At 42.9% G+C, this 15,430-nt stretch overlaps 1 protein-coding gene across 2 annotated transcripts in view; it reads left to right on the forward strand.

The window, feature by feature from the left end:
- Positions 1-15,430, forward strand: part of ABHD5 (abhydrolase domain containing 5, lysophosphatidic acid acyltransferase) — a 189,882-nt gene that overhangs the window by 114,910 nt on the left and 59,542 nt on the right. For both annotated transcript variants that reach the window (XM_086942091.1, XM_086942090.1), the window contains one exon: positions 13,631-13,785. In XM_086942091.1, the coding sequence (XP_086798217.1) occupies positions 13,631-13,785 (155 nt within the window). The remainder of the gene's footprint in view (positions 1-13,630; positions 13,786-15,430) is intronic.

Genomic DNA, 15,430 nt, shown 5'->3' on the forward strand with positions numbered 1-15,430 from the left:
GAAAATGATTGGCCTTACCAACTGTCCGCAATCCAGCCAATCTTGCGATGGATGTGAAAATACCACCGCTCCCTACTGCACCTGCACGCCCGGTGACCTCTCCGCTAGCCCAGGGCAAGTTCCTTCTGCCTCAAGATTGAGCAAGTTCTCAGTAGATTTGTATGCTCTAAATAACCTTCAGTCTGTAGTTGTCTTTTTTCCTACTGAAGGGCAGAAAGCACCACATGGCGCAGAACTCAAAACCATCTCTTCAAACTGCCTTCTTTATCACATTCAATCAGTGGCGACCGGTGATATTTGAAAGTGGTGAGGCGTAAACGTTGAGCATGACTTTTATATAGTGAGCGACACAAACAGGTCTAATGGACAAACCTGGGGTCCAAGGTGGATCGCCCCACCCTTCCCCAAGAAAAAATTCAAAAACTTGCCAAATGGTGCTTTCTAAAGTAATTGAATGTAGTGATAAAGCAAGTCTAATAAAGCAGTGGGAACATTTAGTCTTGAAATATTAAACACATTAGAAACTGCCCCATTCCTTATAGCATTAACATGTTTAACAATTATTGTAATGTGTGAATTGTAGCGCCTGACAACTTTAGTCCTTTAAAATGTATGCTTCCCCAGTGTCTTGCACTGCATGTAGCATTAACTTTGAAAACACATGCTCTCACCGGCCTCGGAAAGCACCCACAGTGGCTGCCTGCAACGAGTTATATAGAAATATGTTCAGACAGATCTTTAAGTGGGATAAAAAAGGTGGGGGTTCTCTATAAAGGAACATGTCAAATGCATTTTTGCGATTTCCATAGTGTTCCACCTAACCAGTATTTTGGTTTCTCTCTGAGATATAGTTGCATTCAGATAAATGACACAACAACTGACATATACCTAAAACTGTCAGTACGATTGACTTTGTCAATGGTTGTTAACTGCTTAACCACTTGGATGCTATGCTGCTTCTGGCTCTTCAATGTAATTTCCATTGAAATCAATGGAAACTCCATGACGAGTTACCCTTGTCATTAGCGGCGAAGAGGTTAAGATAAATGAGTAACAACAAGGATTTGTTATAAATAATTAACATTGGAAATGTTTCAATTGGGAGTCTGTGAATTAAATAGCATTGAGGCGCTTTATGTTAGATACGTATCCTTTTTTTCTCTGCATATCTCTGCATATTTATATAAAAATGTCCCAAAATACTCAACCAGTGTAATAAACAATCCTTACTGTTTATTAGATTTATTATGCTCTCCAATACTAAATTAATTCTAAGGTTGCACTAAGACATTTCACCACACTAGTCTCCTCCCTGTAAAAGTGGGTGAAGAGTTAGAGAGCCACAAGCATCAAAATGTCTTCTCTATGGTGACCCATACCCCCACTATTATTTCATGTACCTCTTCATCCACGATTGAGATTTAGTGGTTTAGGATCACTCAAGAAGCTCTCTGGCTGTGACTCCCAAATCGTCCTCACTGGATCTTTGTAGGGCCAACGTAGTACAAACTCATTTGAAATGTTGGTCATGTACAAATAATGAAAGCCATGAGGACATCTTACCTATCTTGTTGAGAACTGTCCACTGTAAGCAAATCATTTTCACTTTTCCGTTAACTCAGATATTTGGATAAACTTCACAAGGGAACAAGAATCCTGGCTGGCCTGCTCGTTTCTTAGATCCATTTCGCAGGGGAACAAATGCTGCAGCTCCAGTTCTAACGGGGCCAGCAACGTGCAGCTAGGGCCTGAAGTGTCACAGTGGAGGAAGTTAGAGTGGCGAGGTGTCTAAGCACAATATACATAACACGAGCAATGAGCATCACTTACCATTAGAGAGAACAAGGCACCAAATCAGACATGCTTGCATCCACTTCCACATATGATGAAAGAGTGGTATCTTTTGCCTGTGAATGACGGACATCTGAAATCACACAGGGATGTAGGCTCCCATGCCCGAAACCGTGACACTGAACGCATCACAGGCCTACAGAGTGTATAACCACAGACCACAATGACAATGAAGGGCTTTACAACAGAAAGCCCTGCGTCACATTGTAGAAAGTTGATTTACTGCCTGACTTCCGTCTCCTGCTTCAGAACAGCCCAGACTTAAATACATCGATTTGTTTAGAGATACAATTATATCTCTAAATAAGTCAATTGATTTTTATATATTTGTTTGTAACTGTGTAGGAATTGAAGAGGGGCAAAGCTCCTGAGCCCCAAAGGAGAAACTGCCCTTGCATTCAACCAGTGGGAAGACTGAACCTTACCTGGAGCCTGCCATGTTCCAAGTAAGTGACTATAACCTGCAAGTCCTGTTCTCTCCATTATCTGTCTGTGGCCTTCGACCAAGTAGATAAAGAACTCCTTGAAACTTCAATGGAACACAGGAGCATGGAGAGACCTGACTACTGCATCTCTTTCAGATGGTTAAAATAGCAAATTTGCTTTCCCTTTGTAGTCAATCATATGTAAGGTGAACCCCAAGGCTCCACTCTTAACCTTGCTGGCTTCAATATTCACCTTGAATGTATTGTAGACTTACTCTGTGGCTCAACCATTATGCTAATAATAGTCAATTGTACCTGGAAGTCACCCCATGTGATCCGGGAAAGAAATCCTACTTTGATTATTCAACATCATCTGAAGATTAACCCTCAGAAAAACACATTTCTGCCGATCTCCCCAATGCTCCGTTTGATCAGATTTAGAGTCCCTCAACAATCTTGAATGCATGTCCATCATCATTGCCTGCACCAAATCCCTAGGCATCATTCTCAACAAGAATCGTAACCAAGTATGTCAAGTTCCACTTGGGCTAAAGAAGGATACAATCCAACATCCCTGAGCATGACTCTAAATACTACAGTCCTTGATGGTGTTATGGTTAGACCAGAGTTTTTCTTGCCCCTCTCAAGGCTGCATATGCTCATATGTTCATGCTGCTGGTATATACATTAATGCACTCTAGCTTCTCCTACTACCTGGCACAGAAATTAAATATCTTGAGGAGAAGGCCTTTGCTCATTTTATAACTCAAAGAATTCAAGTCCCTTAGCTACTGCTCTCACTGAGTACATTACACATTATCAGATCAATTCTGTAATCACAAACAGAAATGTACTTAAGTGCCCTGACTGCCTGGCACGCACTAAAACAATGCGACAAATGATTTACTTCATTCATTCCTAGAAGGAAGCTTTCTCAGGATTTCATTCTCTGTGAAGCGGGTTTACTGGAAAATTGTGCCATATATTGCATGCTGTTATCACTTGGCAAGAGGTACTCGGCCAGTTCATTCCAGGACACATTTTTCCAATGGGGATAGTGCTGCTGCCGCTTGCCAAAAGTGCTGGGTGACTGTACAGCCATGCCTTTTCTAAAAGTTACACCCTGGACACTGGCACTAGGGTACCTTATTGTAAATGCAATATCCCCTTTTTAAATTAACCTTATTATTGGTGGCTCAAACGTTTCTAACTAAATAATAAAATTCCCTTTTTTAGTACCTAACGAGACTGAGGTACATGGAGAACTCATTTTACTCAGGATCACTCTGTTGCGTCAAGCTGAAAGGAAAGACTAGGAACCAGATATGTGAGTTCTAGATTCAGGAACCTGACCTCTAGACCATGTCACACGCTCATAAGTGAACTAATTGAAATATCACTCCGAAGTATGAGTATTGAACTTGTAGAGCGCGAACTTAGCCCATGGGCGTCAAGGCGCTATTTGCAGGCCTAAGAGGGCAGACCGAAAGACCTGCTCATACTGAGGTCCGTGAGAAAAGCCAAGTCTTTAAGGCTTTGCAGAAGAGAGAATGGGACACCTGACTAGAAAGCTCTTCCAGGAGGGAGTTCCACAGTCTAGAGGCAACAGTGGAAAGAGCTCTACCTCCCCATTTTGCCTTCTTAAACCACAATACTGTTAATAAATTCTTGTCAGAGGACCGGAGTAGCCTGCTAGGAACGTAACGATGTAAGAAAGCCTTGATCCCCTCTGGGCCTGAACCATAGTAGGCATCATGAGTCAGGCACAATGCTCTGAAGAGGATTCTACGGTCCAAAGGCAACCAGTGCAGCAACTTAAAGGAGGCTGTGACTGAATGATATTTCGGTAGGTTAATCACCAGCCTAGCTGCAGCATTCTGCACCATCTGCAGACGTCGCACTAGGTCTTTGTTAACGCCCAAATAAAGGGCGTTACAATAGTCCAATCTGGACGTTACCAAGGCCATAACAGCCTGCTTCCGTGCATCGAAGGAGAGGAAGTGGGAAATCTTTCTGAGGATCCTGATTATCCCGAAGCATGTGGACGCAGTCCTGCTGACCTGCAAATCGAGGGAGAGTAAGCTATCCACTATGACCCCTAGGTTTTTCCCATGGGATACCGGGATGGAACAGACGCCAAGCACGTCCGGCCATCAGTCACTGGACCAGATCTCCTGTGTACTGCCAAAAATCAGAACCTCCGTCTTCTCTCCGTTCAATGAAAAAAAAATCTCCACCATCCAGGAGGAGACAGCCTGCATGCAGTTCCTGAAGTTAAGGGCAGAATCCCTAATACTGTGGGAGATGGACACCATTATTTGAGTGCCGTCCACAAAGGACAACACCTCTAACCCATAGGAGAGTATCACCTTAGCAAGAGGGGTAACATAGATATTAAAAAGTGTTGGACCCGGGGATGAGCCCTGCGGAACACCGCACAACAAGGATTTGGAGGCTGAGTCGAATGGGCCAAATGTCACCGTCTGTTCCCGCTCTCTAAGAAAGGAAGCCAAAAGCCCCAAGGCGGAGCCCCCGATATCTATCTCTGCTGCTTAGAGAAGCTCTCAAATGTTTGTAGATCCAGGGACAGGTAGAATTTGATAGATTGTATTTACACCAGACCGCATTGTGGGCTTTTCTTCAGTGGGCTCCAAATTAAAATAGTGAAATGTTGCCTTGGTTTCATTGAGCGGGTATCATGATACTGTGTTCCGGTACCACTTGTAAAGTAATGTGCATGTATTCTTTCAGAAACCTCGATTATTCTGGTTAGGCTAGTTTTAAAATTAATAGAAAATAGATACTTGAACTTCGTCAGGGCTTCTATATATCCAATATGGAATGCATTTCCAGAATTGATACCAATTAATCAGTATGTGGATTAGATACAGTGATAATACTCCTCTTCTTTTTAATGGAACATGTGAATCCTTATATCCTTGGGGTTTATTTACGTATTTCGGCGTGAGGGCGGTACCGGACTTTCTGAGGTACCAATGACGGGTAAATAAAACCTGCTGCTATACTTATTGATTAAATAAACCCCAAGGATATAAGGGATACACATGTTCCATTACAAGTAGGAGGAGTATTATCTCTGTATTAAATCCACATACTGATTAATTAGTATCAATTTTGTTAATTCATTCCATATTAGATATATAGAAGCCCTGATGAAGTTTTATGTATGTGGCATTAAGGTCTGCAGCCAGCTGGGATCTCAGGCATCACCTGACGATTCATCAGGTTCTGAGCATCCCTTGACGTGGCAGACTGTGATCCGCTGGGCTACCTGATGCATTTTGGTTGTTGTATAGCAGGGGACAGAGGTGGGTTTGGTGCATCATCTGTATAGGTTTGGTATTGAGGAGTGTAATCAGCTGGGCTGCTTCAGACATGAAGATGTTAAATAGGAGGGGACGGAGGTGGCCCAGGTTTCCTTTTAGGTTCTGTTGCCCCTTCATGTTGATTAGAAAGGAGCAAATCAATTGCAAGCTTGTATTGGACAAACTCGGCAGACAGAGCAGCCGATTGATAAGCATGCTCCATCTACACTGGCAAAGCCTGTCAAGGGATCCTGCAGCTACAGAGGGTCTTGTGGCATATTGGAGGAAACCAAATCATGGAAAACCACTTTTATGGAAATACAAATACATCGAAAATTGAAAGAAACATTTTGAAGGAAAGCTAATTTTAAGGAAAACCACAAAACTACGTTAAACGAAGGATGAGTTGAGGAATATTGAGGGGTTTTTGGGTTCGGGATGGGTGAGGTTTATAGGTAATGATGCGTTTCAGAGGGCAGAGATGGGTAGCGTTCAGGCGTAGGAAGGGGCTTTTGGGATTCAGGGTTTGGTGAGTGGTTTTATGGTTTGAGAATTGGTTGAGTCTATGTGTAGAAAGGGTTAGGGGTCAGTTATGGGTGGAGCTTAGGTGTGGTGAGGGGAATGTAGGGGTCATTTAGGAGTTGTGAAGGGGTCAGACGGTTGGAGTTTGAGGTGGTGAGGGGTTTGTGAATTAATTGCATCCAAAGTAATTGTTTCACAATGTTTAGTATATGAATCTGAAATATTGTCCCCTGACGTAAAGCACTGAAATATTTTTTTAATACCTGCAACCATTTTATTTAGACCTTAAAGAATAAGCATACCAAAGCCAATTTAGAAAACAAGACATTCTGTGAACTGATTTAAATGAAATGGTGAATACCACACATCCTGCAAATTTTGTTTTAACAGTTTAGGTGAGGTTTCTCATCAACAGTGTTTCATGGAATCGTTTTTAGTAATTTCGAGATGTGGCTTGAAACCCATCCGATCAGATGTAGGGCAGGTTTGAACGGGTAGACTGTTAAAAATAAACACAGCCTGGGCTGCAAAGCAGTGTTAGCCCTAAAAGGCAAACTTGTACGTAGGCACTGAGATGAAATCGCTCCCAATGCTCCTTAAAATCCAAGATGCCACCCAACTATGGGTGTACGATAGGCTGATGCCAGACCCCATAGACACTTGAACAGGCTACCCTAGAAAAGACCCTATTCTTCTCAAGCGTTCATAGATGTTCTTGCATGGGACGTATTTTTTCTTTTCGAGGCCATTGATTACTCTGACAACAGCTTTCTAGACACCTGAAGCTTCTCTGCTAGGGGTTTCCAACCCTTTTACATCCACAGTCCAAGCTTTTAGATGGAAATAAAACTTGGGTAAAATATCTGAACTACAAAGCAGACTTGCTCTTGGAGGGTTGTGTTGGCTTTTTTAGATTGTAAAATTAAAGATCAAGAAAAGTAGGTATTTGGGTGGACTGAAACCTCTCTTCTGTGTTTTCCCTGTTGAGCTAAAAGAAGTCTTCCTGCATTGAAGCTTTTGCTCTTTAGTAAGCAAGACTGACTGAGGGGCCTATCGTTCTATCGTTCTGACGGGCCTATGGACCTGAACTTAAAGCTTGCTATCCCTATCATAGGAGTGACATTCAACCATCAGATTCTTTAAGGAGGTTAAATAAGGGAACAATATGTTCATGTTTATTGCATTTAACAAGAGCAGACTGCCACCCCTCCTGGGGTATCATGACCCATAGAGGATGAAGCAGTGCATGAGCTCAGTAACATGAGATGTGAAACAGGACTGAGGATGAGTGATCCTTGTGGAACTCTGCATGGAATATCCACCATGTTGCATTTAAATGGGTCCAGTTTAACTCTGTGGAACCTACACTTAGGTTATGAGGAGTGCCATACCTGGGGAGAGTGAAACCCTTTGACTGGTCAAAGTCTGTGTATTAGAGCGAGAGTCATGAGCTACTTTGTCCAATGCTAATACCTCCGAATGGATTCTTTCATTTGTTAACAGTAGCTTCAAACTTCATTGCTCAGTTACTGTCGCTCACTTGTAGGCTGAAGGTGTGCAGGCTTTTGTTGGCCAGGATGACTGAGGAAAATATTGTGCATGATTGGGGCAGTTTTTAAAGCTGAAGAACAGGTTCTTGTTCTTCAAGGATTAAAAAACTAAATGGCAATCTGAAGTCAAGGAAACTATGGTGAGTAATGTGCTCCATGATAATATATCTGAATTACTGCAGCTGCGGAAATTGTTATGAGGAGGTTCATTCCTTAAATGAAGAACTGACCTTGCCTTGCCTTGCCTCTTATGTGAATCATCCATAAGAGAAGATTAAATTCAACTTCATTGACATTTAAATTACTATTGCCTGATGTGTGTATGGTGCATTCCTTGATTACAGCACGTGTGTTTATGAAGGTTAAGAGTTGGCAACAAAAGGTGCATGTTGATCGGCTCATCTTTTTTAGGGCGCAGCTCAAGGTAATCATTTATTGCATGGATGGATTTTAATCCAGTTAAAAAATATCCATTTAAAAAGGATGGTCCCTTGGTGCATCTCACTATCAGGAACAAAGTAGACCCTGCCAAAATGCAACCGAGTCCTTTCTCGCCCACAGTCCATTCATCTTGTACTCCATTTACATTGGTCTCATATGATCCCGCCTGGCTCCTCCCACAGTCACCCCACCCTGCCCCTGTTTCTTTACTTTAATTCTGAAGTTCAAAACAAAAAGGTTTGAAATATTTAAGATACTCGCTACCTGTGTAATTGTCATCATTAATGCTCTTGTTTTAGGTATTCACCCATGCTGAAAGTGAACCCAACACTTATCACCTCCCCTAAAACTAACACTATGGCTTTTCCCATCTGTAAGGTGACCAGACCCAACCCTCTAACCTAATACTGATCCCATTCCTCCCTCTCACTTTAAGCCTCACCCTCACACTTACACAGTGGCTATGTATTTCATCATAACCAAAACAATAACCCTAAGTCTAGTGCGCACTGTTACTCTAATCTTATACCTTACCCTATCCTTAACTTTTACCCTTTCTGTAACTAAAATTAAACAAGCTTAGCTCTTTGTAGGCTTTGATGAAGGCAATAAGGTCAGAGTCATTACCGAGTGTGCAACCTAAATTAGGGTTAGTGTTGGAATAGAAATGTCCCTTGAATGGTAAACAGGTGTGTACCCCTGTCTTGAGTGACCTAACTGCATGTGATATATGGTATTCTGACGTTTGTGGTCCAGCTCACATGCTAACCCAACATGCACCCGGAGGCCTGGGCCCATCCTTTTGACTCCGAGGTCCAGAGCCTTGTTTTGAAGAGTGGAAGGACATACCCTGCGATTCCTCTTGCTGACATGGGAGTGCGATCTGTGTCTTGGGTTGTCGACGTTAATTGTGGTGGCAGAGTACTGTTTCAATAATGATAGCGCTAATCAGACCTTTGTCTCTGATTCAGACCGAGTGTGGCGCATGCTGGCCACACTTGTGTGAAGTTCCGCTCGCATGAAGCCCCCATACCCTTGTGTTGACATCTCACGTGCTTGTAAATTTTGTGTTGTGTAAAGCTTGCATAGTAGCAGAACTCCATGTGGATGTGAGTGTGAGATTGCTGAAAGTGGCAGGATTCATTTTGGAACGCTCCTGGTTTTTTATGGCAGGAGATGGAGATTGTGGTCCAGCCTCCCCAGACAAGGATTACTGGCACTCCTGAACTTAAGGGTAGAACCTTCGACATCGGAGTATGGGGCGATGGAGGCATCGGAGTATAGTCACCTAGTAACTGTGGATTGACGATTAGAACTTCAAGAGCTCTGCCATTTGGGTTCATGGTAGGAGAATTGGGGTGAATCAGCAGATTCTGTTGTTTGAGGGAAGAAGGTTTCAAGGGCGGGTTCTCCCCCTTTTGTCTCTCCCTGATTGCTACTTCAGGAGCCTGATGATGGCCGGTTGCAGAAGTTTTACACATCCTTGTGCTCAGGTCGTCCTAGGTCCTCTGGCGCGGAGCCAGCATCGTCACCGTCTGCTGTGAGGAAGAACAGGAAATATGAAATAGAACCACCCAAAGCAGTTTGTGGGCAGGACAGTGGGATCAACATCCTTCCTTAATGAAATCCACTATCATGTTGAATGTGGTAAATGGTTTTAAGCGAGTATGAAAATAATGTAAAAGAAAAAATATAGAGGAGCAGTCAGATGGAGACACATGTGCACACTACTCTGGCTTTGAAACTCGCTGACATGTGATAAAACCTTATCTCCGTTGCGGAGACGGTGCTTTTTCTGTACTAGATGTTTTGTGTTTCCTATGTATAGCCAGTTGCAGGGCTGAAAAAGTGACAGGGGTCTCTTAAAGAGGCATGGCACAAGAAGTGTAACTAGGAATCCTTTCCAAGAGGTTTGACCTTTAAAATTAAGACTATGGCTTAAAATGTGTAAACTAAACGTATGTGCTCCCCATAGCATGCCACTTGACAAGTATTTATGTTGGTGCCTCTGCGTGAGCTCTCTGTGATGTGATTGCAGCCAGACACATTACAACAACCAACTTACGCCTAAAACGTGCCAGAACAATTGGCTCTGCCAGTGCTTATTGGAGAAATGAGTAACAATGATTTTAATCAGAATTATAAATGTTTCAAATCTGAAAATATGAGTGTAAATTACTCAATGCTAAGGTCTGTATAAGGGGTAGTGGTCTTTGCAGTCTTAATCATTCCAGTTCTTCCCTTCACTCCTCTTTCCTCGCATTTTTTCTTCCCACGTCTCTTTACTTCTTATTTATCACCCTGTCAATATTTTTGCAGCTGTGTACCTCTTTCATACATGTTCACGTAGTATCACAATCACCACCAATGACTCGATTGGATGAGCATGTATTCTGAACACTTTTATGACCCACTGATGCATATAAATGTAAATGTAGTGTATTTTGTAAACCGCACAGCTGCCCCAACGGGGCGTCCCAGCGCTGTATAACGCGGTGGAACCCTTCCTGGCTCTCCCTGTGAGATGCCCCTCCTGGGCACCCTCAAGGTGAAGCCAGGCATCCCAGTGTTGTAGGGGCCGTTGTGGAGATTAAGCAAGCTATTGCCCAGAGTTGCAGAGTGGGACCCATGATTAGAGTAGGCGCCGAGGTTAGAATTATCGAGTCCGCGGACATTGAGCCCAAGACCCTGCCGCGTCGAAACTTGAACCCTGGCCCCCGGCCTGATCTCTGCTTCAGAGTCTGCTGCTCTAACCAGTGAGCCACACTTCTCCATGTGAGACCCAGAGGGACCCGGCCCACTTAAAGCCCTGAGGAGCTGACATAATATACATGGGATTCAACCACAGATCCTATGGCAGTGTCCCAGTGCTTGAATTAAGATGGTGACTGCTATAGGTCACCGTCCTGTAATCGTTTTGTTTGCTCACTGTGCCCCTACAGAAGGGCTGACCATCTGCAACTGAGCATTGGTCTTCTTACATTAGGAACAAAACAGCCCAAACTGCCAGGTCAAGTCCCCTCTAAACACGATCACACCCAGCCCACAGACGCTCGCGTGATGGCTATGTTCTTATTCTTTCTGGAAGCCATCTAGATAATGCGACAGGAGTGCCACATGGAATTTCTCTTAACCAGAAGAAACCAGGCAGAGCTCACCAGCACACCAGGAAGTAGAAAGAAGATGATGGGAGACAGAGGAGACAACTTCACATACCTGTGTATTGAGTTCTGATCTATTTGAAAAGGTAGAAGTGTGGACATGTAGGAAGCATGAACGTCATTTAGGGATCGACAGGGGTTTGTGCCTGTGATCCGTGGTACTGTTTTTGCGACCCCTAGCGTAAGCAGTGGCAAAATCAGTGCCAGGAACGGAAGCAGCTCGTCCTTATGGAAGTTTTTTGGGGCTTCATTTTTCTTATTTTTGGTCAATGTTTCATTATACTAATAGTGAATAATATTACATTCTCTATTAGTTTAATTAAAAAATCGTGTACAAATAGCTGAACTATGACTTTCCCTGGCAGCTGAGGTAGGTAAAAAAAATGCCTTTAAATGTATGTATGTTGTGTGCCCTTTTGAGTGTGTTTATGTAAGAGAGAATGTATGTGTATGTGTAGGTAGAGTGTGGTTGTGTTAGTATGTGTGTATGTGTAAGTGTTTGTATGTGTAAGCATGTGTATGTGTGAGTGAAAGTGAAGGTCAAAGGGCTTGTAAAGTCACTTCCGCCACTCCTGGCATTTTGGTGAATTGACGTCCATGGTTAGAAGGTAACTCTCACACTTTCAGTGGACTTCATCAGGTTTCACGTCTGAATGGCAATGGGCAAAAGTGCCTCTTAAACTATTGTGCACCGCAAAGGGCCTTTTGGGTTCAGGGCTGGCCGTGCCCTAGTCTGTTACCTTTGTGAACACGTCAGCTATGGTTGCGAGCAATGCAATGTGGAAAACGTATTTTCTGGAATTCAAAATCAAGCGGAATTTCATCTCCAAATGTGTACATGAGATTTTGGTAAATGTTGGCAATATCAATCCTTTTTTTTTTTCTCTAAAAACGACCTTTTTGTTTGCCAAGAGAAAGAGGTCAATGATATATTGTGACGTTTGAGCACGCCATTGCTCAGCTATAGTAGTTGGAAATTGCACTTATCTCAGACACACCTTAACATCAGATGGCCATGTACAGCGGTGATGTTACATTAGGTCACCATTGACAGAGCAAAATGACGCCAACAGTTAACTTAAAATAGTTTTCAGTATCACTTTGATGAGCTGGCAACTGCAGATGGTTTGCTACATTGTGGAAACGTGGATAAAAGACACTTTCTTTAGCTACATTTTAATTTTAGATCTGTCGCTCTTTAGGGGTTCGGCAGTTGATGTACAATTTTACCAACATGGAAAAGGCATGCAAGTTTTAAAATTGGGCACATATTTTGAAAATGATGGTATTCTTGTGAGTTAGGACCAGTTTTCTGAACGAACGTTTCTGGAAACCTGATAACATACATAATATTGTATTAAAACGCACATTTTTATTATCTTATTGTCCAAATGTTATATATCATGTATTAAATATGTGTTGTTCTCAGTCGAGAACTAAATCAAATAAACTTAAACTTTACCTTGTTACATAATTTTACATGTGAAGTTTATTCTGTCATTTACTGTCAAATGTACAGTTTCACAACTTCTTTCTATTGATAGTTTTTCCAAAACATTTTCTTTCGGCCTGTTTTGGAATTCAGTCCACACAATACACACATGTTGGCAGGTTTGCATCAGGTCCCAGGATGATGAACAGGACCAGGTGTTGCCTTGGTATCTTTAATTAAAAGTAATTAAAAGTACACTGGTGTTGCGCACACACATGTCCAAAGGACATGTGTGTGTGTAACATACAACTTAGAAAAATGCACTAAAGTGCATTTTTCTAAGTTTTTGCTATTTACCCCGTAGTTGGACTTTGCGGTAAATAGCGGCCCCAGATTGCGAATTCGCAATTTTTAAATGGTTCATGAATTGCATTTAAGGAATCTCAAATTGAAATTCCTTAAATGCAATTAATCGCAATTTAGCGATTTCTAGAATTGCGATTTTTGCATTTGGGATAATGAATCCCAAATGCAAAAATAGCGCTCGCAAAGGGCCAGATTCTCAGAATCTGGCCCTTTGCGAGCTGATTTCGGCTTGATGAATCTACCTGTATGTGAGCTATTGCCCAGAGTCACATGGTGCTGAGCTGCAGCCAGAGCCGGGGATCCTGTGCTCCGGAGTCAGCAGTCCTGGCCGCTGCACCACACCTCTCCACTTAATAGTAAAAAGCTAAGAGCCATTTCATTTCCAATGAAGGCACAACCATCAGTAGTGTACAAGAATATAAACAAGGAGGAATGCAGACACAAATCAAATATCTCCTAAGAGTCTTTTAAACTGCATTGCTCTTTGCTTGAGAGTCAGGGAATCACACCTGGAAAAGACTGTCGCCTTAACACCTGCTTTGCCTTTTATCTGCAGGGTAAAACACCTTGTGTTGGTGGAGCCATGGGGTTTTCCAGAGAGGCCTGACCATGCAGAGGGCGAAAGACCAATTCCAATCTGGATTAAAGCAGTGGGTGCCGTGTTGAGTCCATTTAACCCTCTGGCAGGGCTCCGGGTGGCTGGACCTTTTGGTAAGACTGATTTTTTTGCCTTTGTCTGTGTACAGCAAAAGTGGTGTTTTGAAATTCCTAGAGATTTCCTTCTATGCATTTTGTTGTATGGTCGTCTGTTATTGCTGGAAGTTGAGTTCTGATTCACATGACCCACACTGAGTTATTCTATCTGGATAAGATACGATTGACTCCAAAAGCAGCCCTGAAGCAGAAAGAGTGGGATTCAGTGAAATCTGGATTGATAGGAACTCTTATCGTTAAATATTTTCTTAACAGTATGCAATACTTTGGCAGTGGGGGCGGGGGGGTCTTACTTATATGTGTACCTGCAGTCTTCCTTCCTCCATCCTACCCCCGCCTCACATGACCACACCACCAGCTCATGCAACCCCTCCTTGAGGGCGTCTCATTCTGGGTGTCAAGGCAAAGGACAGAGAGGACAAGGGTGGTATACCTGAATGGGCATGGAAGGGCCTCTGCACAGAAATACTGCCCATTTTCCTGTTCAAATCAAACTGAACACATCTACAACAACTAACATTCACACTATCGCTTGACACCCAAATATCTACTAACCGCGGCAAACAAGGTCACTCCAACCTACCCTCAACCGCCTAACAATATCCTCCTCTACAAAACACTCCTATACAGATTTCTACCCCTACATCTACACAAGGGTCTCTTCACTTCTACCCAACCAACCACAACTCTGTGCTAAACCCAAATTCAAAACATCTATCCCTGTATGGCACTGGTCCACACAGTACATAACCATACTTCCCTAGTGTCATACACCCTCTCCCTTTTCTCTGTAAATCCTTCCTCTACACCTTGCCAACTCTTAATATTGTCCACGTCAGCTCTCTCAACCCCCTATCAAACCCTCTCCTTACACAGCCCTCCTCATCTTGCCACCCAAAGCCCAGGACAATACTTGTTCAACACTCCTCTCAGCCAATAAACCTAACTGTTCCCCTTACGCACCATATTGCTAAGCCTTATAACCCCATATAACCATCTCCCAATCTCCAGAGACTCTCCTTTAATACCCAACCTTGCCCCTCACCTTCAGCCTCCAAACCTCTTCACTCTCTCACCGTTGCACTCCACATATCTTCATTCCTTCACATTCCAACTCTACATATCCAGTCACGTCGCCAATATCACACAATATGAACCAACCAAAACAAACCCAAAAACCCACACAACCTTTTGTGTAAAACAGCTCAGACATTGCTTCCCTCCCATCCATCCAACACCAGCACGTACGCACTATGCACCTAATGCCAACACAAATAATGTTCATTCTCCCCCTTCTCTACCTCACAGTTTCCAACCAACAAAGACACCACCTACTCAGTCCAAAACTACACTACAATGACACACTCAACTGGTGCATCCATTGCCGAATTGAGAACGATAAAACCCGACCCTCATGCTCTAGCACCAGCTCTCACCTATTCCCTTCCTCCTTCAATATGCCAAAAATAAATCTGCCACACACCAGTCAACATAACTTAATTTCCCCTTGTCCACCACACTATAACGCAACTTTTCAAAGACAACTCCACAGCCCGTTTCCTTAGTTCCAACCATCTATAAGAATATAACAATATAGATTTGAAAAATCCCTGCATGTTTATTCTAACATAGAGAGAGAGAA

This window comes from Lissotriton vulgaris, chromosome 10, assembly GCF_964263255.1.
Source record: "Lissotriton vulgaris chromosome 10, aLisVul1.2, whole genome shotgun sequence".
NCBI classification, from domain to species: domain Eukaryota; kingdom Metazoa; phylum Chordata; class Amphibia; order Caudata; family Salamandridae; genus Lissotriton; species Lissotriton vulgaris.